Raw genomic sequence first — 12018 nt, 5'->3', positions numbered from 1 at the left:
TTTCACCTGCGCGCAAAGTTTCTACAGCTTCTGCGGTTATTTCGGTAGTAAACCAAACACGGGGGGTACATATGTAGAAAACAAACCCACGCTTTTTGTTTTTTCTCTTTAATTAAAATGTGTAACTTTCTTTGTATAACACACCCGGTTGTCAATATTGCAAGGGCGCTGAGATGTTTATAAATCTTGGCGTTACGTTTTCTGTGACAAAATGCGTGTTGCGTGAGTTCCATATATGGTGTTCAAATGAAAGGAATGATAAAGATAAAAAGATGATAAAGAGCATTTAATAAAAAAAAGACGAAAAAATAAACAAACTATCGTCTGCGCCATTAAAGAGTTTACAAATGCCAGCTATTCTTAATTTGCCACCATCTCCCATCCAGGTAAATTATTGACATTTATAATTTTATTCCCTCCATTTTTGTCCATTTCTTTGCACGGGGTTTTTCGAGCAATTGTTTACAGCAGCGGGATACCAAGTAAAGCAGAAGTATATTTCATTATAAAGTTCGCAAAATGTGTGAAAGTAACGATTTTTTATTACGTTGAGGTTAACGAATGCTTTCTAACAATGGCGCGATGTGTTTTGTTGACCATCCCGTCTAAAGTATTAAAACATTTGGGTGAAGTGGTTGGAAAGTCAATAATTGATGCGAGGCATATGTGAAACAACCTTCTTACACAAAACAATTATATTCTCACAGCTAGTTGGCTACTAGTCAGTTTTTTATAAAGTGTTTCTTTTTTTTAAAAAAACTAAACTAATTTGGATGAGTTCTTGAGGAAAAAAATCGTGATCCACCATGCATATTTTTTATTTGTGCAAATCTGTTACTTTGGTGCTTCCCCAAAGCTGTTGCTAGGTAATTACCATTAAATGTGAGATTTCCCCATCCATGTAAAAATATGTTACGTAAGTGTAAAAAAAAATCTGGTTATTTATACTTCCTTACACATTTTCGAAGCCTTCTTAGCAATGCATATTGATCCACCATGGAAAAAAACGACCAGCTGTATATATTTACAAAACATCACAAAAATTTGTTTGTAATTATTTCATTAACAAAAATAAAGAATATAGTAGCTACAGAGATTATGTCATATCATATTTTACATTGTATGATTTTGCAGCTGTCTTTTCCTTTCTGTGTGAGAAATTTTAATTTGTTTCCCCATTTATAATAAAGAAACAACCTTATCTGATACGACCAACGTTTCCACATTTTTCTAGGACCATGTGTAAAATGTCAATAGAGTATATGGTCTAACATCAATTTCTGAACTGAATTTAAAACACACTGGACAACTAGCTGACGAAATAAATATGTATTCAACTTTTTTACTTGCAAAAAATATTGAGACGAAGGCAGTTTTTTCCTCATTCAAATATGGACAAAACTGTCAAGAAGTCGATGCTCTGCGACTTTTGCACACACGCAGGCCAGCAGACAGCGTTAAAAAGTTGCTATTCACATTTCTTTAGCACGCTCGCAAACCGAAATAATTTACGTCGGGGACCACGAAGGCTCCGAAATTCAGGGGAAACGATCGTGTTGGTGTCCTTAGTCCTCTGAACATTGACTAGTGAACTTTGAGAAACTAGCTGTCTTGTTTCAACATATTTTGTCCGCGATTGTAGTTTCGGAAAGTGATTATTAGAATATTCAAGTTCAACGCAAAAAGTTCACCACTCTTACTTGTTTTGAAAAAAGAACTTCCCGCTAATTGTGTATATTTTACAGAACACTTTTGTAACTTTTAAATTATTTTCCATCCCGTGTATTATTTTAGTGGGACAAAAACGAATTTCTTCATTTGGGAGTGAACGAAGGGGACGAGAAAATAGTGGTTAATGTTGGTGGCTTCCGACATGAAGTGATGGCAAGCACACTCAACATGGCGCCCGACACCCGGCTACATTGGGTGGCACAGAAAAATACACAAAGTCCTAATTATGATCCTATAGCGGGAGAATTTTTCTTTGATCGTAATCCTCTTTGGTTCCCTTATATTTTAAATTATTACCGAGTTGGTAAAATACACTGTCCCTCAGATGTATGTGGAGCTGAGTTTTCAGAAGAGTTGCAGTTTTGGGGAATAGAAGAGACAGCCATCAGTAAGTATCCTGGTTTTACTCTGAACAAAGAAGATAAAAGTCCTAGCTCTTACGCTACGAAGGAATCAACCTCGTCCCGAGGGCTTTTTTATGCCTATCATAGGGACGAGATTGACGGGACGAGGTTGCGAGTAAATGTTTCTAGTCTAGTACACTTAGCTAAGATTAAATCACATTCCTTTAGAGATCACAGTTTTTCAACACTGTTCAATGCGCCAAACATGTCATACCCCGTTTATTTCACTAAAATGGAAATATTTTGCTTAGCAACCATCCATACACCATTTTTAACAATATTTTTGCTAATTATCGACAACGGAATCAATGTTTAAAAGAAATATACAACGAAACAAATAGTTCGCATTTTTAGTACAATGTGTTGAAAATATAATGTCATTGAATTTTTTTGAAAATTTTCGCGAATTTTTTTTTCCTGCATGGTGCTCGTTGTTTTATTTAGCGTAGGCTCAAATCCGTTTAGAATGGCGAACTAATATCACAAATGATTATATCTCAAAAATAAGAAATAAATCCGTTCTGTTCAGGTTGGTGTTGTTCAGACAATTATCATAAACGGAAAGAAGCGAATATGAATCTACAATCCAACATCGTCTCGCCAAATCATGATTTCAACAATGAGAGCTATGTTTCTTCTTTACCATCGCCACCTGCTACAAGAAAAGGGCGTTTAAAGCAGGGTTACAAAAATGGCTTGTCGATTATTTGGTCGATTTTAGAATATCCGGATACTTCAAGGTTCGCACAGGTACTGTTGAGCATCTTACTAAATTTCGTTTTTTAAGACATTGTTAAATCTCTCTCGCAAGGGAACAAAGAATGCGACGGAGAAAGATAGCGGGAGTCCATGTATGATGTATGTTACCTAAAAGAGGTAATTGACTTATTCTTGCGAAGGAATTTTTAATGATTTCGCAAAGACAATATTTTTTTCATGCATTTTTGTGCAAATTAATTCTTTTTATAAAATATAAAACTATAAGCATACATTTCGGCGAAGATTGACGAGCATATAGAAGTGTCTGCAAAACTTTTGCTAGCCTAGAAATATACGACACGGTTTTTTGTATGCGTATGTATGCGTATGCGTAGGGGTAGGGGTCGTGCAAGGAGAAGGAGGACTAAATTCTCTACATAGCCCATTTTAGTCCTTCTTCTTAGAATTCATTTTTTTCTTTACTAAAAAACTGTGGAGAGGCTATCGTCACCCTCAGCCTCCTCTGCCTGGTGTTTTAGGGCCTGTATTCTAGTTTCGAATGTTCTTTTTAATTAACTTCAACCCCCACCTCCCTCCCCCTCCTCAATTTTAAAAAGCTCAACATTTTTATCCCGACGAATATTCTGTCATTCGAATCTTTATCTTTCCAAAATGAGTTAACTTGTATAGTTGATGTAGTTTTATTCTCAGCACATCGCCGTATTCAAAGTTAATAAACCCAATCTTTTTTTAGATTTTCGCTTTTATCTCGATGATGTTTATCGTTCTATCAGTAATAGTGTTTTGTTTGGAAACTGTTGATTATTTCTCGAAAACTCCTGCTTCATTCCAAGCACAAGCGCTAGTTACCATAGAAACTATTTGCGTCGTTTGGTTTACCTTCGAGTTTATCATACGGCTAATAACATGTCCAGATAAAGTAAAATTCGCCCAAAATCTCATGAATTGGGTGGATCTTTGCGCAGTTGCACCATTTTTTATCTCGCTTACTGTATCTGAAAACGTGAAAACAATTATTGTTCTCAGGATTACTCGACTAATTCGAGTGTTTCGAATTTTAAAACTTTCCCGCCATTCGTACGGTTTGCAAGTACTTGGTCATACATTGAAGGCGAGTTTCCGCGAGTTGTGTTTACTCGCATTCTTCTTACTCATTGGAGTAATCATATTTTCAAGCCTCGTGTATTACGCCGAAAAAGATTCCAACAGTATAATGTTTCCTTCTATACCTGCATCATTTTGGTGGAGCATTGTTACTATGACAACAATTGGATATGGCGACGTCGTTCCTATCACGTTTCCAGGCAAATGTGTTGGTGTTTTGTGTGCACTGTGTGGCGTACTTGTTATAGCTTTGCCCGTCCCTGTTATTGTCAGCAATTTTTCATTGTATTATTCGCATTATCAAGCTAAGCTCAGATCAGACGACAAAGAAACAGATTTGAAAAATAATGCTGTAAGAAAATTTGCATCGGTACATAGCTGGTTAAGTTCAGGATTGTTGAATCCCCTATCTGTTCCGCAAAGTAGCTTCTGCACCGCGTCGACACAAATACCAATTACACCAACAGTGCATTCTTACAGCAGCATGCACCAGTATGACAACTACTCGTTCCATAATTCTGCCCCATCTAGTCCATCCTCAAACAATCTACTTCATGAAAAGAGAGACATGAAAACAGGAATTATTAAAAATACTTTTGCTTTAAATAAATTTCCAGAGAAGCGAGAACAGAATGGAAATTTTTCGTTTAGTAATATTAGAAAATTGAGTAGAGTTTATCCAGAAATTTCGAAAAGAGAAAGCATGCCCTCATCAACAGCCGATGAAAGGGATTCAGTTCCTAAGTTCAAATATAATCAATTGATTATACAAGTCGATCCCCCCAGTGTTTATTCCAATAACAATGACGACAAAGTGTCCGATGAGATAAAATACGAACCATCACCGGCAAAATACGAGCCATCAACGACAAAAAACAAAGACACTTCGGTAATTTTTAAATTCAAACCGAGCACGAAGAAAATCACGAAGAACTCAAGTGTCTCACAGAATCATTTTTTATCGCCACATTTGAATAGTTCTCACCGTGGATCAGTAAGTTCTGGTTACAACAGTGCCACACCTAATTCTGCTCTCAGTGTCGACAGTATAAGCGAATCACTAGCTAGTATACAGGCCAAAAGCCCTTATGGCAGAATGGGAAGACGCAACGGTGTCATTATGGCCAGTGTATTCGGCGTAAAGTGGAAGAAAAAGACGTTTGACAGTAATAAGAACAAGACATATATTTTTCACCAACCTGATATTCATAGTACAAAACAAGCAAAACCTTTAAAAGAAGCATCTAGTGAGCATCCATCCACTATACGTTTATCACCGGTGGAGACTTCTGCCCTACACGTGCGTAGACAGCGCCAGAGAAGCGAAAGTGTGCCAGAAAATCTAATTATGAAGATTAACGCGGGAAAAAAAAATAGCCTGGATCCATCGATATGTTTTAAAACTAAAAACACCAATCAAAAGTCACCGTGTGCAGGTGATTGGTCACCAGGTGCCGTATCATTACCAACATGTGAAACTTCGCTGATGTACACACCTGTCCCGGTGTCCCCAAAAATGAGTCCGAAAGCAGCGGATGAAGTAATGTGCTTGTAAGTTAACTACACGCAGTTTTGTTACCAGATCGCCACATTAACAAGATTTATAAGGATATTTTTACCTGCGACAACGGCCACAACGAAGAACGCGACACTGCCATGACATCAACAATAACAATAGTCAGAACAACAACAACAACAACAACAACCACGACAACGACGACGACGATGACAACGGCGACGACAAAAACGACGACAATGACAACGACAACAACAGCAACAATAATATTAATAATAACTAGTCGATAAGGCCCGTGGAGAAATCCACTTAGGCAGATGGGCAATGGAAAAATAGGCTGTTTTAGATGTTTTGCTGACGTCAGCAGTGAAGATCCCAAAAAAGTTAGAGAAATCTTATATATTAATTCCCTTGCGTGACTAAAACTGTGAGTCCACGACACGGAAATCACGGGTTACTTTCTTATGACGTGGCTGTACGCTAAAATTTAACTAAAAAGATTAGGGATGTACTTCATAGAAATCGCACATAAGGTGTAAATATATACCCGCTGCTAATAACGATATAAATATATATACCCTTATGCCAAAAAACTCTATGTTAGCATATATATATAGGTATCGCTACATATGAAACGGTATTAGATATTCACAAAGCATACGGACTGTTAAATGAAGTTCCTAGCATAAAACGGAAATTGTGTTTACGAAAAAGATGGCTGTTCTTTTTGAGTATTCTCTACTCTTTCATTCAAAATAAATCTTTAAAAAAACATTTAAAGAAGAGCATGGTTTTATAAATTAATCATAGCAAGGTTCTGTAAGGTTTTTTCATGTTTTATTTTCAGTTTTGATTATATTATTGTTGCCGGACATGTTTTATAGCTAGCATCATAAAAAGCCAACCACCACCAACAACTAGCTAGCTAGCTAGGAATATATATATATATATATATGTAGCCATGTTCTTTATACCTAGCTAAGTCTCCAGTTTATATTTAAGTGACTAGCTATTAGCTGCTGTAGCTAGCTAATGCTAGCTTTAAACTAAAGATTCCCAGTATATATATTCCCACAAAACACATCAAACGTTATTAACCCTGAAAATTTTAAACATTTTCCTGGGTTTTTTTTGGTTTGCGAAGTTCTTTTCCTCCAAATATTCTGAAAATAAAGTTCAGAAATTACTTATTTTTAAAATGTAAATTTAATTTGTTTCAAATTGTGGGCAAAAACCTTAATCAGCATGCTAAAAGAACTGACTTTTCTTAATTTAGAATTATATACTAAACACAACCATTTTCTTACATTTAGTGTAAACTTTTGTGCGTATGGCTTATATTTAATACACCAAAAGAGCTACTTTGTTGATTTCAATTTTATACTCTTTGTAAGCTATTTTTTTCTTTTTAAACCTGATCTTAGTTGTTTTTAATTTACAGGCTGTGTCTGTGAAACTTTAAGGGGAACATTTGGTGGAAGACAATGGCATGACATATACTGATAGAACTGATTTTTGTTGTGTTAGATGTTATATTTGAACCTTTTTGACATTTTATGTTAATTTTGCGAGGAAGGACCATATATATATACACAGAAGAAGAATTCAATTTTACACCTTGCAAGCTTTGTTTTTCTATATTTTGTATAAATTCTTACTGGGGAGGACTCCGTGCAATATATCGAAATGACTGATCCTTCTCGATTTAAATTTGATGTGTTCTAAATCGTATATAGTTTTGGAAATTTTGTGTAAGATTTAATGGGTAAGGGCTAGATGCAATATGTCAAAAAAACTTTTTTTGTTGAATCAGAAGCACTCCCTACAACTATTCTTTTTTTTACAGTTTGTGAAGCTTTTGTGAGGAAAGAGTGTATGCAATATTATCGAAATAACTAATAATAGTTTTGTTGCAAACTGTTTTTCTTTGGCATTTTGGATTAAAATATTGTTTTAGAGGGCATATGCAGTAGATATATGTACTGAAATAGTTAAATTTTGCAAACTTTGATTTTGTCGTTACCTCTCATTTTTTACATTTTGATTAAACTTTTGTGGGAGACCGTCGGTATGCGAAGGACCAAAATAAGAGATTTTAGTATTATTTAGAATTTGTGTTTTGTGTTGCAAAATTGGTGCAAAAATTGACATAAAATGAACTTATATACAGATTGATTGCTGTTGTTTAACATGACTCATTATGACTTATATATATATATTATGAAAATTTGTGACAGAATACTATGTGAGATTTGAAATTTTGTTTACTTTATTGATGGTAAAACAGCATGCAAGTTGCTAAAAGGACTTCATTAATTTTAGATTTAAACACCGTTATTTTGTTGGCATTTTGTCTAAAGTTTAGTGAGGAAGGACCGTATGCAATATATCAAATAATGTTTTATAGCATTTTAATTTATCCTTGCAAATCCCTTTTTAACACCTTAGATAAAAATTTCAACTTAGGCAAAATTTATTGTTTATTTTTCACATTGTGTGTCAACCTTTGGCAGGGTTTGCAATAAACTAACTGATTTTAACATATACAATGAGAGAGATTTGTGTTTGACATTGATCAGCTTTTTTGTATATATGTGGCGTTTAAAGTGATTAAATTTTATGGGTGAGATGTATGTTGAAATGCTTTTGGAAACTTCTTTCCGAATAATTTTCGCATTTGTCAGATGGTCAGAGCAAGTAATTTTAGTAGATTTAGATTTTAAATGTCACATAAATACTGCAGTTGTTGAAAACCCTTAATTTTTTTGGTCATTTATATAATAATGCAGATGTAAGATGCACACTGCTGTATTGTTTGTTTTTTGATGGACATATATCTGCTACATAAATTAAATGGAATACAGTGGATTCTTCCACGGGAAACAGCTAGTTTATTTTATTCATTTAATAAATAATTTTGATCAGCGTTCAACCTCTACACATTACAATAAATGATTTATTGTAATGTGTAGAGGTTGAAGCGCTGATCAAAATAATGTATAGGATGATATGTTTCCGAGGAACGCAAAAGGAGATATACGGGTTTAAAAATTGTGCTGACGTCAGCAAAGGCCCGTGAAAACACAAAAAAAATTTTTCAGAAATTCATGTACCTGTTGCCTCCTTCGTATAGATCTTGAAACGCTGATCAAGAAAATGTATAAGATCATGTACTTTTGACAAACGGTTGCAGAGATTGAAGGTTTTTTAATGACGTCACCAACCCGTGCATTCCGAAACGGATTCGGGGACCTCGGTTTGGATCTTAATTAACTTTCCTTTGACGTCAATTACGGAGTTTCATACCGCGCAGGTCTGGGCGCTGGCAAAGCGCTTTGTAGGGACAAATTTTTGGCTTGTTTTCATTTCTCTCGATAGCCCAAATAATTTTCATGGTCAGTTTTTCACAACTATTCTGGTTAGTGCTGCGAAAAGAGGCAGAAATGCAAAATCCAGCCTGATGTTTCTTCAACTAATTTTTTACTTTAACTGACGTTTTGCTTTTTAATAACACGTTTAAATGTTGCTAACCCTCTTTGTGGTATATTGACATGGGTAAGATGTTGGAATCGAAGAAAACTTAAATTACTGACTTTTATAGAGAAACAAGAGAAGATATATTGTTGATGTTGGTTTTAGGGGTTAGCTTACTGAAGTTGCAAGCTACATATACCATACATTTTGTGTTGTGAGGAATAAAGTAATGGTTAAAAAGAAACACTATTCTATCATTATCAGTGCACTTTGGCAAGAAGAAATAAAAATTACAGCTAGCTATAGAAAGATTTATATAAAGGAAGTTTTTTTACAGTAAGCTATAGCTATCAAGCTAGCTATACATGGATCTGCAAGTTTGACATGGATTAATGTGGAAGAGCATTTAATAAAGGATTTATTTGCAAGGTATAGCTAACTAGTTATATAAAAAAGAGCACAGATGAAATCGACTGAAAATAAAATACACACTTCAATGATTATAATGACTGGCTTTGACTTTTCGTTAGAAATTATTGTATATAAGTATTACATAACTAGCTAGGAAGGGATAATAGCATGTTACACTGTATTACTGTGTTCTCAATTTTGGTAAAATGCAAGAATAAATTTAGGCAAGGTCCACTTTTACAATTTTGTGATAGCTATAGTAATTTTGGTACATTGACATAAGAAAAATTTGGCAACCGAAAATATTTGACGAAAACAGTTAAAGTCACTAAATTTGTTTAAAAAGTTATTTTCCATTAAATTTGTTTATTTTAACCACAGTATGTTATTTTATTCTTCGCAGCGGTTGAAACTTTGTACTTTACAGATTAAAATTATTCCAATGCAAAATTGAGGCGTAGCAATTTTTAGGACTAAGTTGGTGTTTGAACTGCACTTATGAGTTGAGTGATATTAGAAATGAGTTTTTACGATCCTATTTTTAGCATCTGGGCACTTACCCACCTATATATCTGATTACTGTATGAATAAGGCTATGATATATATGAGTGACCCAGTGTGACCCCTAGCAGCAAAAACTATAACGAGACAGATACGGCCAGCTTTTTGACAATTTTTAATTTGGTTTATAAAAAATGTAGGTAGCTCCGCCCTGGTTAGTTAAATAAAGTTTCTAGCAAACACAAAAATAAGAAATTTTGGAATCGTTTTTTAATATTATAGCTATTATAGCTAGGTATCTGTTTAATGAGCATGAAACTATTAGTCTTTCTCTTTTGACTGCCAACTTTTCATGATGAGTGTACCCCACAACTTGAAGCAATTAAATTAATAACAAGTTTAGGTCTTGAACCTTCATAATATACAATCTTATGTCAATACTGAGTATCCTTCCTTTAAATAATTGTAGAATCAATATATCGCGCCAGTTTAAAAAGTAAAAATACAAAGAAAAAAGGGAATAATTCTCTTTGTACTGCATGTTTTTCTTAGCAAATGCCTTACGCTCTGCGGGGGATATAAAAATTTGTCCCTACAAGCGCTTCGCTAGTGCCCAGACCTGCGCGGTATGAAACTCCATAATACTATTTTAACGTTAAAGTTTGGTAAATTACAGAACAATTTTATAGGCGATGTTTTATAGAATTTGTTAAAGAAAATTGTAAAGAATATAATCCACTTTGCAAAAGTCAATGACAGACAGGCAGAGCTGGCGTATTATTATATAGATAATAATAATAATAATAATAATAATAATAATAATAATAACAACAACTACAAAAAACAATGACGATGACAACGCAAACATCGACAACCGGCAACAAATAGCAATGACGACAACACCGACGACATATAATACATAGTAAATTTTATATATATCCTTATCTCGTTTCAGCAAATTTTAATCATAAGCCGGAACCACATTATTGTAACTAATGCAAGACTAGACTGCTTCTTATGAAGTTATCAGGGGACATTGATATATCCCTTACGTGAATTGTACAGCGATCAAGTCAACATTTCTGTCGAAGAGAACAAAAAAACGACTAGTTGCACTTCTTAGGAATACTGTATACCATCTTGGACACATCTTCCAAACAGTCACTGCCATAAATGTAACACGTTGTAGAACAAAGCGAAACAAGAGATGTTACACAACAAATGTTGTAGAGATAGATTTTTTGCTCTCTACAATAGTTGCATATCAATAACATAACAACAGACTTTTATACAAAATCCCGACGCTTATCTTTTTTTATATCGACATTTGGGAAATAAACTGAAATGTATAATTGTGTGTCTATTATGAAGAAAATAAAAAAGAGAGTTTGACATGCTGAACTGAGGCACATCGAATGATGCATATTTGATTATTTTTTTGTCCAAGACTTTGATTAACTATCATAAGGCATTGTCGGCGTTGAGCATTAAGATACGAATCGCTATTTTACTTTAAGAGGTTAATTAAGGAATAATCCTATTACGTGTCCAAGATGCCTTCCGTTCTCGATCCACCTAGGGTAATCATGTAACAACATATATAAGCTCGGTAAGGAAAATTTACACGGTGTAGATAAAACACAAAATATTTATGATTTGTTATTTAATTTAGTTCCAGACCCAATTACCTTAAAAAGACCCCCCTCCAATAAAAACAAAACAAACTAAAAAAACACTGGCGAAACAAGAAGCAACCAGTCGGCATTCAGATTTTGCGACGTCTACTGTTTATAAATTAAAAAATTACGTAAAACATTTTTTCATTACTTGAAAAAAAATTTAAAAAACGTACGTTTTTTTTTAACGTTCAGTTACCACTGGCACATTTGTTGTATACATAGACAATGACGCCCTTTTTAAATATTTATTTTCCATGAAAATACCATGTGACTATGCAAATTGTTTAGTGAGGCCTCTCACTATTGACAACAGCACACCGCTGTTTATCATTATATGTTCAAAGATTATGGTATGCTTTAAAAGTACTAACTGAAGTTCTACGATAGTTTTTGTGTCCATTGTAAGGCACGGGGTTCACTAGAGAATACCGTGGCAACTACCTCTTGTGATAAACTTTGGTTTAGGTGGTAAAACCAT

At 34.3% G+C, this 12018-nt stretch overlaps 1 protein-coding gene and 1 long non-coding RNA gene across 2 annotated transcripts; both read left to right on the top strand.

Moving 5' to 3' along the window:
• Positions 1 to 1805: 1805 nt before the first annotated feature.
• Positions 1806 to 5514, top strand: LOC130612854 (potassium voltage-gated channel subfamily D member 2-like). Its single transcript, XM_057434197.1, has 3 exons — positions 1806 to 2119; positions 2665 to 2885; positions 3589 to 5514. The coding sequence occupies exons 1-3, from the start codon at positions 1882 to 1884 to the stop codon at positions 5512 to 5514; spliced, it is 2385 nt and encodes a 794-aa protein (XP_057290180.1). The 5' UTR covers positions 1806 to 1881.
• A 49-nt stretch (positions 5515 to 5563) lies between these two features.
• Positions 5564 to 11262, top strand: LOC130662455 (uncharacterized). The gene is made up of 2 exons (XR_008989020.1): positions 5564 to 9378; positions 10817 to 11262. It is a non-coding gene; the product is annotated as an uncharacterized LOC130662455 (long non-coding RNA).
• Positions 11263 to 12018: the final 756 nt, after the last annotated feature.

The sequence above is a fragment of the Hydractinia symbiolongicarpus genome, chromosome 10 (assembly GCF_029227915.1).
Source record: "Hydractinia symbiolongicarpus strain clone_291-10 chromosome 10, HSymV2.1, whole genome shotgun sequence".
Classification (NCBI taxonomy): Eukaryota; Metazoa; Cnidaria; class Hydrozoa; order Anthoathecata; family Hydractiniidae; genus Hydractinia; species Hydractinia symbiolongicarpus.
This window is presented reverse-complemented; position numbering and strand designations above follow the sequence as displayed.

Excerpts from the sequence above, each read along its gene's own strand:
- LOC130612854 (XM_057434197.1), top strand. The coding sequence starts at position 1,882 with ATGGCAAGCACACTCAACATGGCGCCCGACACCCGGCTACATTGGGTG. Across the intron at positions 2,120-2,664 it reads AATAGAAGAGACAGCCATCA|GTTGGTGTTGTTCAGACAAT; the intron begins GTAAGTATCCTG and ends CGTTCTGTTCAG. Across the intron at positions 2,886-3,588 it reads ATACTTCAAGGTTCGCACAG|ATTTTCGCTTTTATCTCGAT; the intron begins GTACTGTTGAGC and ends ATCTTTTTTTAG.